Here is a 15,704-nt window from a genome sequence, read left to right as displayed (position 1 = left end):
TTATCATTGGGGCTGCCTCACTTTGTCTCCATCTTACTGCAATCACCTACTTCAGAAATGAGCTTTCATTCTGTATTCATAATGGGGTATTAGAGGATTTTCAAGGACAGAACAGGAGGAAATAATTTGTATGAGTCTTACCTCTCTTCTTATGTCTGAAATGCTTCTTCTGTTCACTAAAATGGAATGAAAAATGTGACCATAACTTACTGATCTAAGTTCTGTCAAAATCTAAGAAAACTAACTCTTGAGCTAGGTGACACCTCTAATCCAGCCCTCTCAAAATTAATTACTGCAACTACAGCCCCTAACAAAAAAGTCAAATATCAGCACAAGCATGACTGGTCTCCGTTGTATGACTGGAGATACTGCAGCCAGCAGTGTGCCCAGGTGCCCAAGATAGCCAATGGCATCCTGGCCTGTATTAGGAACAGTGTGGCCAGTAGGACAAGGGAGGTTATTCTTCCCCTGTACTCAGCACTGCTCAGGCCACACCTTGAGTGCTGTGTCCAGTTCTGGGCCCCTCAATTCAAGAGAGATGTTGAGGTACTGGAATGTGTCCAGAGAAGGGTGACAAAGCTGGTGCGAGGCCTGGAACGCAAGGCCTATGAGGAGAGGCTGAGGGAGCTGGGGGTGTGCAGCCTGGAGAAGAGGAGGCTCAGGGGGGACCTCATTGCTGTCTGTGACCACCTGAAGGGAGGCTGTAGCCAGGTGGGGTTGGTCTCTTCTCCCAGGCAAGCAGCAACAGAACAAGGGGACACAGTCTCAAGTTGTGCCGGGGGAGGTCTAGGCTGGATGTCAAGAGAAAGTTCTTGCCAGAGAGAGTGATTTGCAATTTTGGAGCACTTACATTTTCCTTGAGATTGTCCTTTTGGCCTTGCTGTAGCCAGGCACATGGTGCTTTCTCTCATGTTCTGAATCTACAAGAGAGAACTTGCACCCATCTACAGCTACCCCTCTACAGCTGCCTAAAAGGAGGTTGCAGTGAGGCTGGAGCTGGTCTTTTCTCCCAAATTACTAATGATAGGACAAGAGGAAATGGCCTCAAATTGCGTCAGGAGAGGTTTAGGTTGGATGTCTGGAAGAACAGACCGGCACTGGAACAGGCTGCCCAGGGAGGTGGTGGAGTCCCTGTCCCTGGAGGTGTTCAAGAAAAGCCTGGCTGAGGCACTTACTGCCGCGGTCTACTTCAGGGGTCCTCAGACTTTCTAAACAGGGGGCCGGCTCACTGTCCTTGAGGCACTGTCGGGGGCCGGACAGCAGTTTGGTTCCAGCCCGGTCCCGGCAGGAGCCTGGGGCTGCGGGGGCCCGCGAGCTTGAACCGGCCGGAAGCGGCTGCTTGGTTTCCCGCCCAGCGCGGGGGCAGGGGCGGCTCTGTGAGTACCAGCGGGCCGCGCTCAGGGCCCTGGGAGCCTGAGGGCCCTGGGAGCCTGAGGGCCCTGGGGAGCCTGAGGGCCCTGGGAGCCTGAGGGCCCTGGGAGCCTGAGGGCCCTGGGGAGCCTGAGGGCCCTGGGGAGCCTGAGGGCCCTGGGGAGCCTGAGGGCCCTGGGGAGCCTGAGGGCCCTGGGAGCCTGCGTCCGCCCGCAGGCCGCAGTCTGAGAGCCCCTGCGCTAGTTGATGATTGCACAGGGCTGGGTGCTAGGCTGCACTGGGTGATCTTGCAGGTCTCTTCCGACCTGGCTGCTTCTATGATTCTGTGTTTTAAAAATGTAAAAAGAGAGAGCAGGAAAGGTGTGAAAATCACTGGCATCTGCTGCGCTCACGTTTGTGCTGCTGCACATTTCCCCACAGACGATTTTGCTGGTCTGCTTTCTACAACATGGCCATGGTTGGAAGAATACCAGGTGTTTTGTCAGACAAAATGCTCAATTTCCACTCTTCCCTTGCACAGGAGTGTAGCTTGGTTTCTAAATAACACTTAGACCTCTTAACAGTCATCTTAAGTGACGCTATACATTTGAAAACTAAGAGTCTGGAAGCTGCTTATGATTCCCATTTTCTGGAGAGGTGAAATGCCTTATGGTAGGACATACAGAGCAGCACGGGTTAGAAAATCAACTAATCCCATTTCTCTTCTTTTCCAGGATAAAGTTCTCCACAATATTATGCCCATTTTTACGTTCATGGGAGCAAATGTCTTGCGTCTGGATGACACTTACACCTTCCAAGTCATTAATAAGACGGTGCAGATGGTTATTCCTGCTCTTATACAGGTAAATTGGTCTACTTTATAGAAAGGGAGTAGAACATTAATAGAGTAAATGGCTTGGAACATCAGGGGTACAGTAAGTTGTTGCCTGTTCTACAAAGGCGTCCAGGAAGGTTGGAACTAGTTCAAGAAAGAGCTCCTGAAGGCACAGGAGCAGCTGTGCTGTTGTAACAGAAGATGAGCTGATGAGGGAGGCAGCCAGACAGGATGGGCAAGGAGCTGCTAAAGGAATTAAAGATAAAAAAGAGGGTGTATTGCCTTTGGGAAAAACTCTTCTTCCCAGGAAGAGTTAAGGATGTTGCTAGGTCTTGTAGGGAAAAAAATAGAGAGACAAAAGCCCATTTAGAACTTAGGCTGGCCACGGCTGTGAAGGAGAATAAAAAATGTTTCTGTAAATATATTAATGGCAAGAGAAGGGGCAAGGACAACCTCCAGTCCTTATTAGATGGAGAGGGGAATATAGTGACAAAGGATGAGGAAAAGGCAGAGGTGCTTAACACCTTCTTTGCCTCAATCTTCAATTTCTGAATCTACAAGAGAGAACTTGCACCCATCTACAACTAGCCCTTTACAAGTGCCTAAAATTTACCCCTTTACAGCTACCTAAAAGGAGGTTGAATTGAGGCTGGAGCTGGTCTCTTCTCCCAAATTACTAATGATAGGACAAGAGGAAATGGCTTCAAGTTGCATCAGGAGAGGTTTAGGTTGGATGTTTGGAGGAAGTTCTTTCCTGAGCCAGGTGGTCAGGCACTGGAACAGGCTGCCCAGGGAGGTGGTGGAGTTGCCATCCCTGGAAGTGTTTAAAAGGAGAGTGGATGTGGCACCTGGGACTATGGTCTAGTGATTAAGGGTGCTGGGATGAAGGTTGGACTGGATGATCCTGGTGGTCCTTTCCAACCATAGCTATTCATAGTGATTAGATGTTGTGCTGAGGGATTTGGTTTAGTCAAGGACTTGTCAGTGTGAAACTGATGATTGGACTCAATGATCTTGAAGGTCTTTTCCAGCGTAAGAAATTCTGTGATTCTTTGATCTGCAATCATCCCTTTCAGCTGCTGAAATGCTGTACATGTTTGTACTTAGGCTGAAGACAATGATTTGTCAGAATCCTCAGGAACTGTGGAAGAGGTGGTGATAAAGATCATTCGTGTGTTTGTGGATGCATTGCCCCACGTGCCAGAGCACCGACGCCTGCCGATCCTGACCCAGCTGATCGCTACTGTGGGAGGAGAAAAATTCCTCTGGGTTCTCCTGGTTCTGCTGTTTGAGCAGTACGTGACCAAAACTGTGACTGTGACATCAAGCACAGACAAGGTTAGGAGACTAGTGGGGGTAAACTTTTTAACAAGCGGATCATGATCTCACCTTTAGAATGTGCAAGATAAACCCCTAGATTATGCCAAAATAGGCATTGATCTTTGAGCTTGGGCTGTAACAGAAGCTGATTGTGATGTTGACTATGATTTGTATTGCAGATACAATATTGTTTTATCCTAGAGCCCAAACAGTAAGTTGAATCAGATATTGTGCAGCAGTCCTTGTGAAGTCAAGCACTTCAGAGCCATGTCAGTATCAGAACTTGCATTCAAGTGTCTAACTGCCATACAGTAGTTCTTACTGGATATATGTATTCTTTAGAGTTGATACTGAGCATTTTCCACTGAATTAGTACTGGTTTGAAAGTGAATATCTGTATATGCACATGTATATAAGTGTTGTATATTGGAATGGGCTGCCCAGGGAGGTGGTGGAGTCGCCGTCCCTGGAGGTGTTCAAAAAAAGAGTGGATGAGGCACTTAGTGCCATGGTCTAGTTGACTGGACAGGGCAGGGTGCTAGGTTGGACTGGATGATCTTGGAGGTCTCTTCCAACCTGCTTGATTCTATGACCTGAAGATCTGATAATATATTTATTAGGTACTTCGGTGTTTTTAAAGTTGTTTTTTCCTTCTTTAGCTGTGTTTGTGCAAAATGATTCTGCTCTTCCTGTATAGAACAAGGCCTAGGCACATCCTTGAATTAGGTGAAAGCATAGTTTATAGGGAAAGCTAAAAGAATTATTGAAGAAATATTGGTGGCAAGATACAGTCTTTGCCATTTAATCTTTCTACACCCTCTGGAACTGTGTTCTCTCCAAGAACTTGCAGCTTTTACCTTTGATATTAACTCTGGCAGTATCCAGCACACCATGGCATGAGGAGTTTTTGAGACTTTTTATTTTAATTAGTAATGCATTTTTTAACTCTTGAAATGTTTGTCTTTTTTCATCTCTAAATCATAACCAGGATACTGTTCTGGAGGCAGACACTGAATTTTGGATTTCCATCTGTTGCGAGTTTAGTGTACATTCTCAGCTCCAGAGCATGATGAAAATAATTCAGTACCTGACAGAGCTGCCAGAGAACAAAGAAGGTAACTACAAATCAGAGTCAGCAAATGCATGTGAACCTACCTATTGCAAGGTGCCATGGTCTTAAACTAAGAGAGTGGATTTAGACTAGATATAAAGAAGGCATTTCTTTACGATGAAAGACTGAAACAGGTTGCCCACGGTGATGAAAAATGCCCCATCCCTGGAAGCATTGAGCAACCTGATCTAGATGAAGCTGTGCCTGCTCACTGCAGGGAGGTTGGGCTAAGTGACCTTTATAGATCCCGTCACCCAGAACATTCTATGATTCTATTACTCCTCTAGGCAGAAGACTAAGAAATAAAGAAGAATCACATCTTTTTTTAACAAAATGGAAGTGATTACTTTTTTTTTTCCCAATCATTTTACTTACAGATTAATTTGAGGATTTAGAATCAAACAGTAGTGCTGATTTAGATGGTAATCATTCTTTCAGTCTGTCCTCATAGGAGAGGTGCTCCAGCCCTCTGATCATCCTCATGGCCCTTCTCTGGACACACTCCAGCATGTCCACACCCTTCTTGTAATTTCAGACCATCTCTTTTGGAACTTCAACATGATTTTAGGTAGTGTAGAATGACTAACCTTGATAAATGTCTGGCTGTGATTTTGTTTCTGTAATCAGCAATCAAAAGTCTTTTTCTCCTGAGTGCAAATTTGTTTTGTGAATGTTTTCAACAGATGATCCCGGGTCAAAAAAGTCACGAACATGCAAGACAAAGCTAAAAGATCAGGATAGGCAGCTCTTCAACGTGGAGTCCCACTCGGACAAACAACTTCGGCATTTCAAATACTTGTCAGTCTCCTTCATGTCACAACTTTTATCCGCTCCGAATTTTGTGAAAAAGGTAGTAACAGTGCATTGCTTTTCAGCTGAGCACATGAAATAGTTGTCCCATACTGTAACAGATGAGATTTAATTTGCTTTTTAGTATGGCTTTATCCTCAAAGGGGATGAAAGAATACTTGCTGACACCTTTATTGAAGCAGTTTTGAAACTGATGAGTGATGTTAATTATTTTTAATAAGGCTTTCTTGGATAGATTCCTGTTTGTGTGATTGGTGGATAGGTAACAGAGTGAAATTCTGGTCCCAGGGGATTCCCTCTGACTTTATGGTAACTGGGCTTTCACTCACTGTGTAACTCCAAGTTTGGTGTAGGATTCATATTATTGACTATGAAAGTGCAAAATGAATGTCACCAATTTTTGGCTGCAGTTGAAGTGTTTTTGCTCCTGTGACTGCATTCCCAGAGATTCTCTGATTCTCCTCTAGAATGATACCTTAAGAGCAAATGTGGGGAGCTCAAAATGACCATGTTGGTAGCTCAAAATGGCCATATTGGTTGGCATTTCATTTGGAACAAACTTACGTATACCAGGATATTAGCTTAATGAAGGGATACAGGATTCACACTTAGCCTTTTCATTCTTCCCTTTTAAACCAGATAGTTGAATGTGAAGAAACAGAAGAGCTGCAGAAGTTGGAACAGAGGTATGCTTTAAATATGCTCCCCTCTTCCCTTTTCTAGCTTTTACTGCAACCTGGGAGTATTTTTTAATTGTAGTCCGATTTCAGATTTTTTCCCCAAGGAGGCTTCTAAGGTAGTCTTCAGCAACAAGCTGCATTTATTATATGCAAGTTAACTGAGGGTTGATGTGATTATTTAATTTCTGGGATTATTAAAGCAGAGTTCTTAAGTAGAACTGCTGTTGGATGTGGATGCCGATTTGGGAGGACCAGGTAAACTCATTTGACATGTGTCATTTTCCTTGTGGCCATAACTTTTTTTTAATGCATAGATGTGATCTGCTGGTCTCTCCACTAGTATTTTAATTTTCCTTTATTGTTGCCGTTCCATGAAATTCTTTGCTCTCCAGTAATCAAGTCAACTTCTTTAGCATCCTTGTTCCTTGATAAAAGTTGCTTCCTTTTCATCTAGGCTGTTAGAAGACGTTCTTCACTATATAAACACTGTGGCATCTTCAGTGGAAGCAAATGTGGACAAGCCAACAGCCAAATTTTGGAGGGTTCTGCTGAACAAGTCCTATGATATGCTGGATAAAGTATGTCTTATGTTAGCAGTGGGACTTTTCTGCCTTTGCTTGTTAATATGATTATAATCTTTGTGGGATTTTTTTGTTGGGTTAGTACTAATGTTTACTGTATTGCCTGCAGCCTGGTGCATCACTGTTTAAACTTATCCAACAGCTTTTATAACTACAGCTAACAGCTTAGAAAAACTAGGGGAAAAAAGTCTGGAATGCCTATTTCTTCTAGTTAGTATTCTGTCTGGAAGCAGTCATTTCACTAGCTGATGAAGAAGAATGGCTTTTGGCAGCATTTCTCACTGTTCTGTCATAATATGATTTAATTAATGCTAGTGCAACTGTTGAATATTTCTACATGGAATTTAAATGGAGAAAAAAATCTTCATGCTTTTCTTTCTAATATTGTTCTGATCATAAGTAGCTTTGCAGAATTGAACTGGCTGCCTTGTTGCGTGATGTGGATATCTTTCACAGCTTGGATCTTGGTTTTTTGCCTGTGAAGCATATTCCAGTTTCCATGGTGTAGATGCACAGGGCATTATGGGAGGTATTTTATGGTAAGGAGGGTTAGGTCACCAGAGCAGACAAAAGAATTGCTAGTGGGTAATAGCTGGTTAGCAGATAGTGAACCCAGATGTAATACTGTGACTGCACCCTGCTTTGTGACTTTGCTTGCCTGTCTTCTCTTGAAGAGAGTCTGCAGGTCTTACGTGGGGGGTACTGTGTCACAGTGCATGGGAGAGCATTTATGGTATTGTTTATGTTTTTCTTGTAGGTTAATGCCTTATTGCCAACAGAAACCTTCATCCCTGTAATTAGGGGACTAATGACAAATCAGCTCCCATCTGTGAGACGTAAGGCAATGGACCTTTTGAACAATAAGGTGCAGCAGCGCACGAAGTGGCAGAAGAGACAGGTGAGGCAACATGGTTAAACTCAGTTCCTTTTAAGAGAAGTAGCCAGAGAGAGATTGGTTTAGGAGTGGTTGGCTCTGAGTAAAGACATCAAGTACTAGTGCCAAGTCTGCAGGCAGCTCTTGAACACAGACTACGTGCCCATGGTTACCTTGCAAGTTCGGAGATTCTAATTGTCTGTCTAATGTGTGTGTTCTCTTGTCTTTCTAGATCCTGCAGCTCTTGGAGCTGGTTCCTCAGCTCATTGCTATTGTGCAGTGTAAAAGAAAGGAGGAAGAGGAGGAGCAAGCAATCAACAGGCAGACTGCTTTGTTCAGCCTCAAGCTGCTTTGCAAAGGTTTTGGCACAGAAAATCCGATGCCATTTGTACCTGTTCTGAAAACTGCCATTGATATAGTTTCTTCAGAGAAGGAGGAAAAGAATGTCATGGGAAGTGCTTTGCTCTGCATAGCTGAGGTCACCTGTACACTGAAAGCTCAAGCAATCCCTCAGCTTCCAAGGTACTGTTGGATTCTTTTTCAGCAGAACCAATTGAAGCAGGAATTAGTAACATCAAAATGTGTTACTAAAGGAATGCTGATGAAAGCCAAGTGGCAGTCTACCTACACATGTGTTTTGTGTAGACAAGAATAAAAGTATTCATAGTGCTTGAAGGTGCTTCTCCATTGTAGAACTAAGAAGCTAGTGGGGAAATTGTAAGTTTCATAATCAGCAGAGTTCTGTGAACATAGAAGCAATCTTTATGGCTCCAGAAAAGTCATGTTCTTTATTTTTTCATTAGAATGGCTTGCATTTAAAAACAGGAGAACCAGTACAGCTGAAATTTCCTGCATGTTGCATTATTTTATTCTCCCTATTGAAGAATATTATCCAGAAAATGAAATTGTAAACAGTCTATTGAGGCTAAGTGAAATGTGCCATATGAGACTCTAGTGATCTCTGTGCTAAACAAAGGAGATTTTAATGCACTGCCTGCCCATGCTTTTAAGACTACTACATCTCATAACATATGTAAGTTCATTATTGTCATTAAATCTTTAAACTGAAGATGGGACTTTGAGCAGCTTGATCTAGTGGCAGATTGAGAGAGTGATTTGCCATTGGAATGGGCTGCCCAGGGAGGTGGTGGAGTCACTGTCCATGGACGTGTTCAGAAAAAGACTGGATGAGGCACTTAGTGCCACGGTCTAGTTGATTGGACAGGACTGGATGGTTGGACTGGATGATCTTGGAGGTCTCTTCCAACCTGTTTGATTCTATGATTCTCTGATTTCCCTGCTTATGGCAGAAGGATTGGACTAGATGATCTTTGAAGTTCCGTTCTGACCCAAACAGTTCTATTATTCTGTGATTCTAAATCTAATATCCTTCATCAGCTTCAAATACAGCAGAAGAGCCCAGAACACTGAGTTTTCTCATATACACGTGTAAAAATTAATGTGAAAATTGTCCCTGCAGGCCAATCAGACTGATTGATGTGAGTGGAAGTATGGCTCCAAATGGTCAGTAGTTTCACCTTTCTCTATGCTTGGTTATTCACAGGCTGATGCCAGCACTGCTGAAGACTTTGAAAAATAAAAAAGAGCTTGTCTCCAATGAAATCTACTTGCTGAGTGCCATCACTGCTCTGCTGAAGGTTGCAGAGACATTGCCACACTTCTTTAGTCCATATCTTTTGGATTGCCTGCTGCAGGTGAGCTTTCTGACTCCTACAGATACATAAAGCAGAATGGGCTCTGCCTGGCTCCTATAACCTACCAAGCTTACTTTGTCTCTCTGAAACTGAAGTAGGAAAATATGCCAAAACAGAACAAGGGAACACAGTCTCAGTTGTGCCAAGTGAGGTATAGGCTGGATGTTAGGAGGTAGTTCTTTACAGAGAGTGTGATTTGCCATTGCAGTGGGCTGCCCAGGGAGGTGGTGGAGTTAGCGTCCCTAGAGGTGTTCAAAGAAAGAACAGATGAGGCACTTAGTGCCGTGGCCTAGTTGATTGGACTGAGCTGGGTGCTAGGTTGGACTGGATGGTCTTGGAGGTCTCTTCCAACCTGGTTGATTCTATGATTACTCTTCTACTCATCTTCTTATGCAGATAATGCATAAGATACAGCATATAAGAGCATCTCCTGCTCCCTCCTCAGATAGTTTGCCTTTGGAGAGGGAGATGAGTCTTGAAGGATCATTCTGTAACATCCATCATTTTATCAAGTGTGTATCTAACATTTAGGGTAATTCTGACCCTTTACTGCTGACATGCACATTTTTTTTAGTGTTTGGCTTCTAGAGACAGCAAAGCTCTATTCACAGACTTCTTAAAGTGAGGTGCTCCAGGTGGTGCAAACAGCAAAATTCCCATCTGAATAGAACAGACTGCTACTGTAAAATAAGTTCTCGAGTTGTTGTAAGTCTGCCTAACTTCTGTTGGATGTCCTGATAGGTGGTGCGCTTGGAAAAGATTGTGGCCGAGTTTGGTCCTTCTTCCCAGATAAGCTTACGCATGACATCACTGAGAACTATCCTGGCCACACGGCTTGCTCCCCGCGTCCTGCTGCCTGCACTTACCAAGTGTTACGGCAGCGTGGCAAACACCTGGAAGGTAAGGAGTGTTCTCATTCTTAAACGTTGTGATGAAAAAGAAAGCAGTGCAAAACTTGGTTCAGCTGTCCTGGCTGTGTCTCCTCCCAACCTCTTGCCCACCACCAGCCTCTACTCACTGGGGCAGCAGAGTGAGAAACAAAGTCTTAACGGTGTACAAGCACTGTTCAGCAGCAGCTAAAACACATGTGTGTTATCAGCACTGGTTTGGGCACAAATCTAAAACACAACACCATGTGAGCTGATAGAAAGAAAATTAACTCTGTCCAAGCCAAACCTAGCACAGTCTTCATAGTAATTGCTTTGTTTTGCACTGCAATGGTGATTCAAGAAAGTCAGACCTGAGAGAAATGCCTTTGAAGTCCTTATCATGTTAGGTGATGAATACTCAAGAGATCTTCCCGTTCATAAAGACCTGGATATATCTGCTAGGACAAATCAGTCATTAGTTGAGTCGTAATTTTTATATGAGCTTTGCTCTTGTCTCATAGGTGCAAACCTTTCAGACCTAACTGGTGTCTCAAGTATTATTCTTTTCAGGAATCCTACTAAAATAAGCCCCCAAAAAGTACATGAAAAAGTTTGTTTATTTGAATTGTCAGTATTTTGGTAAGTAGATGTGTCTGTTTCTTGGTTACTGTCAACATAACAGTAGCCTTTGCACTCTTTTGCTTTCATTTTGGCAGAGCTGCCTGGGTCCTCTTATGAACATTTTGAGGGAGCACATTGTTGGTATGGAGAAGGAGCACCTCATCTCCCATCAGTCTGAGCTGACAGCATTTTTCATGAAAGCCTTGGACTTCCGAACAGAGCATGCCCAGGTAACTTGTTTAGGGGATGAGCAGCAGCAGCTCAACCTCTGCATGCTAATCTAAGCTGTTCTAAGAAACACAAGTGGTTTCTATTTCATACGTGCTCTGAAATGCTGAGCATTATCCAATACTCTGTTCTGGAATTTTCTTTGAGTAGAAAACATTATGGTTAGATACTCAGTCCGAAACAGACAAAATGTGCTTTGAAAGCTTAAATTCTTACATTTGAAATTTGGAATTATGCTTTCTAGGATGATTTAGAGGAAGTTGGCAAAACAGAGGCTTACATTATTGATTGTCTAACAAGTATGGTTATGAAACTTTCTGAGGCTTCTTTCAGACCCCTTTTCTTCAAGGTAAGAACTTTAATTGATTTGCGTCAGCCTATTTGTATTTTCCAGTGCGCAGACACAGGAAAGAACTAATCTGCTTGTCACTTTCAGCTCTTTGATTGGTCCAAAACAGAGTCTACCCTAAAAGACAGACTGCTGACATTCCACCGAATAGCAGATTGCATTGCAGACAAGCTCAAGGGTCTCTTCACCCTGTTTGCTGGCCATTTAGTAAAGCCATTTGCTGAGACGCTGAATCAGGTCAACACTTCTAAAACCGGTATGTTTTCAGTTACTAGCTACACAGAGACGTTGTCAGGCTAACTCCTAACTGCTGAGAGGTGTCATCTGTAATTGCTGAAAGTGTACTCTTACAGGATTTACTTCCCAGCACATACCTCTCATTTCTCTCTTTCTTCTTTCTCTCATAAATAAGGCATCTTTCTTATTCTGATGGAACCAAAGGACATTTTTCATCCATGGGCTCTGGGCTGCCCATATAAAGTTGGGACCACAGGAAAATTTTCAGTGTCAGCCCCAGTGAGTTCCATGAGAATGAAATTGTGTGGAAAGAGGGTTGACTTGTTTTTTTGTTTGGGTTTTTTGTTGGTTTTGGTTTTTTTTTCCAGTCATTGACTTCTGTTATATCCTGCTTGGTGTATTCAGACTCCTGCTTTCTTGGCAAAAAATCAGCACTACTTTTTGTGTAGGATACAATTTGTATGCTACGTGCTCATCTTATTTGTAGCGACATGAACAAATCCTCCATATCCATAGGCACGGACAAGCACTTTTCCTATTGCCTGTGGCTATTCTATTTTGTCCTCAACTGACTGTCAAAGGCAGTGTTAAACCTGCTAGAGCATTAGCTAAAAGGCAGATAACAGATTGCATCCACTTTGAGTGACGAGTACATAATTGCTGTGTAGTACATCCTTTAGCTGTATTCACAAACTAACAATGTTTCTGTCTCGTGAGGAAGTTTTCCGGTTTGGTTTTTAATCTTTTTCCTTTTCTTTTCCTTGACTGATATGTAGATGAAGCTTTCTTTGACTCTGAGAATAGCACAGAAAAGAGCTGTCTGCTGTTGCAGTTCACCATAGATTGTCTGCACAAGCTTTTCCTGTTTGACACCCAGAAGTTCCTGAGTAAGGAAAGAGCAGAAACCTTGATGACACCTCTGGTAGACCAGGTATTGGCAAACACAAAACCAATGCATAGCTGATTTATTTTTTTCCTCTCAAAGTTATTATTTTTTTTTTAACTATTAAGCCTCAATCCTCTTTCTTAACCAGATGGGAAGAAATAGTTGTCTTTGGCTACAGACAACACTAATTGCAGCATTAAGGCTCCAAATTACTAGACTTTTAATCCTTTTTCTAAATGTCATCAGACCACTGCACCCCCTGCAGTGCTGTTTGACATAACTCTTGAGTACCTGAAAGTCAAAGCACAAAGTGCCTTTCCCTGAATTTCTCTCAGTCGGGATCTGTTTGACAAACGTTTTACTTCCACAGCTAGAAAATATGGTTGGAGGAGATGAGAAGTTCCAGGAAAGGATGACAGCACACCTGATACCCTGCATAGCTCAGTTTTCAGTGGCAATGGCAGATGATTCTCTTTGGAAACCACTCAACTACCACATCCTGCTGAAAATGAGACACACCTCTCCTAAGGTTGGTAGCTATTGGAATTTGAACTGGTATTATTTGTTGCATTAGAAAGTGGAACCACAGACTAGAAGTGGACCATTGCTAAAATACTGGCCTGAATTAAAGTACTGATACTGTACTATGCTGCACTAAAGTTCTAGAGAGATGTATACAACATGGCCTTCTACTTACTGTAAGCAGTCAGTATTCCATATGTGGATATCTTCCATACTGTTTTGTTTCCATTTTTATTTTAAGATTTGTTAGCTGTTGCAGTAAGAGCTACCCTGTTTATGTATGCAGAACACAGTATCTTAAAAGGGGAACTGGAAAACTTTAATCACCCTGTGAAGGAATAATAACTGCACCAGTACAGGTTAGGAGGTGATCTGCTGGAGAGCAGCCCTGTGGAGAGGGACCTGGGAGTCCTGGTGGACAAGAAGTTATCCCATGGCACAACAGTGTACCCTTGTGGCTAAGGCCAGTGGTACCCCGGTGGGGAGGGTTAAGAAGAGTGTGTTCAGCAGATCAAGGGAGGTTCTCCTCCCCCTCCCCTCTACTCTGCCCTAGTGAGCCCACACCTGGAATATTTCATCCAGTTCTGGGCTCCTCAGTTCAAGAGAGGCAGGGATCTGCTTGAGAGAGTCCAACGGAGGGCTACAAGGATGACAAGGACTGGAGCATTGCCTTATGAGGAAAGGCTGAGAGACCTGAAGCTTTTTAGTCTGGAGAGGAGTGAGAGGGGATCTAATAAATGTATATAAATATCTCAGGGCGGAGTGTCAAGAAGGAAGGGACAGGCTCTTCTCACTCGTGCCCTGCAACAGGGTAAGGGCCAGTGGATGTAAACTTCAGCACTGAAGTTCCACATCAACATGAGGAAGAACTTTTTTACCGTAAGGATCACTGAAACAGGCTCCCCAGCAGGGTTGTGGAGTCTCCTTCTCTGACAACTTTCAAGACCCATCTGGATGTGTTCCTGTGTGACCTGCACTAGATTCTATGATCCTGCTCTGGCAGGGGGCATTGGACTTGAAGCTGTCCAGCGGTCACTTCCATCCCCTAATATCTGTAAACCTTCAGACCTGTTTATATATTACAGAGTTTTGACAGGATTCTCCTATTTGACAAGTTCTGTGTATTCAGTACTCAGTTCCTCATTGTACTGAGCAACCTCCTTCTGACACAGTGGAACAGTGTCATTGTAATGGAAGTAAAGGGCCATTATGTCAGACAACTTCCAGCAACATCTCTGCTTCTTGCAACCTAGTTTTCCTTTGATAGTACCTTAACCACGATGCTAGGTTAAATTAGCAAAACACTACTCACTTCTAGTAGGAAGAGCTGGAAATAAGGCAAGGGAAGGGGGCAGGGAGAAAGCAGGGGACTGTACCATAATGTTTGTTTCTTTACAAAGATGATTGTTTTGTTTTAGGTCCGATTTGCTGCTCTGCTTGCTTTGGTAGAAGTTGCACAAAAACTGAAAGAGAACTACCTTGTCCTGCTACCAGAATCTATTCCTTTCTTAGCTGAGCTTATGGAAGGTAATGTTCTGGACTGGTATTAGTGAAGACAGGCAACTGACCTATGACCAAAAAAAGAGCAATAGCCACTTATTTCAAAGATTCGTACATGATGATTGCTCTACATTTTATGAATTGGTATATGGCAGCTCAAACTGTGCCAGGTGCAAACTGAAATGGATTTTATTCACACACTCTTAAAGTTCAGTTAAATTACAGTAGTTTCATCAGCATTATAGCCTGGGCACATCTGCCCAGATTTGTCTTTTCTATCAGTATTATTACAGTAGAAGTAATTTGCCTAAGTCTTGAGCCAGTGCCAAAATAGTTTTGATTAGTTTCATACCTGGCATTTAAAGACTTCTAGCCTTGATGAGTGATATGAAGCCTTCCTAAGGTAGCTCTGTAATCACAATTCTACTTAATTCCTCTCTACTTTCTTTTTCTAGATGAATGTGAAGAAGTTGAACAGCAATGTCAGAGGACAATTCAACAGTTGGAAGTCATTCTGGGAGAACCACTCCAAAGCTACTTCTAGGTATCTCCCTTTTGGGTTCAGGTTTTGTCTGAATGATGTTATCTTCACACATGCAAGTGTGTCATAATGACTTTTATCAGAGTTAAAATATTAACTTTTTAATAAAATATTGTAAGAATCTGGGTTTATAATTTCTGGATGGTCTAGGGACTTTTTCTGTATGACTTTTCCTTAACTGCTCTTTTCTTAACAAACAGCAGGAGCAACTTCTGCTAGGTGGGTCCAGGCAGAGTCACAATGTGTGAGACTCACTGCAATCCACTGTGCTTGGGGTATGCAATTAGAGTCTTTGTGGAGGGGCTACCATATCCCAAGAATCTGGTTTTCTCTAGTTTCTAGGGAGTTAAAAATGAAACCCACTGACAACACTGAAAAGAAAATTACAAGTAGGGTTCACATATGAGCTAGCGCTGGTTTTTAGCTTCTTATTCACCTGATGATCAAGAATAAATTGCTTCCTATGTTAGTGAATTTACCAAACAACTCACGCCTATTTTGCACCAGGAGGTGCTGGTTCATTATACTGCTAGTAAGAAAAGCATTCAGACTCTGGAAGAATGGTTTAAAATACCACTGCTTAGAACTAACACTATCAATAGGATAATCTTACATTGCATTGGGTGCTGGCAACAGGCAGGTTGATCAGGTATCAATCAGTTACACTCACAGTGC

The 15,704-nt window shown here is 42.9% G+C and overlaps 1 protein-coding gene across 1 annotated transcript in view; it reads left to right on the top strand.

The window, feature by feature from the left end:
- Positions 1-15,150, top strand: part of HEATR1 (HEAT repeat containing 1) — a 41,271-nt gene extending 26,121 nt beyond the window's left edge. The window contains exons 29-45 of the mRNA XM_064158589.1: positions 2,085-2,213; positions 3,293-3,523; positions 4,494-4,620; positions 5,300-5,466; positions 6,066-6,112; positions 6,561-6,684; positions 7,445-7,585; positions 7,794-8,083; positions 9,126-9,276; positions 10,018-10,176; positions 10,862-10,996; positions 11,239-11,343; positions 11,431-11,599; positions 12,357-12,511; positions 12,837-12,995; positions 14,407-14,515; positions 14,944-15,150. Of these exons, the coding sequence (XP_064014659.1) occupies positions 2,085-2,213; positions 3,293-3,523; positions 4,494-4,620; positions 5,300-5,466; positions 6,066-6,112; positions 6,561-6,684; positions 7,445-7,585; positions 7,794-8,083; positions 9,126-9,276; positions 10,018-10,176; positions 10,862-10,996; positions 11,239-11,343; positions 11,431-11,599; positions 12,357-12,511; positions 12,837-12,995; positions 14,407-14,515; positions 14,944-15,032 (2,487 nt within the window). The 3' untranslated portion in view covers positions 15,033-15,150. The remainder of the gene's footprint in view (positions 1-2,084; positions 2,214-3,292; positions 3,524-4,493; positions 4,621-5,299; positions 5,467-6,065; positions 6,113-6,560; positions 6,685-7,444; positions 7,586-7,793; positions 8,084-9,125; positions 9,277-10,017; positions 10,177-10,861; positions 10,997-11,238; positions 11,344-11,430; positions 11,600-12,356; positions 12,512-12,836; positions 12,996-14,406; positions 14,516-14,943) is intronic.
- The last annotated feature ends 554 nt before the right edge of the window (positions 15,151-15,704 follow it).

This window comes from Pogoniulus pusillus, chromosome 18 (genome assembly GCF_015220805.1).
Source record: "Pogoniulus pusillus isolate bPogPus1 chromosome 18, bPogPus1.pri, whole genome shotgun sequence".
NCBI classification, from domain to species: Eukaryota; Metazoa; Chordata; class Aves; order Piciformes; family Lybiidae; genus Pogoniulus; species Pogoniulus pusillus.
The sequence above is the reverse complement of the archived record's forward strand: the minus strand, read 5'-3'. Positions and strand labels throughout refer to the sequence as shown.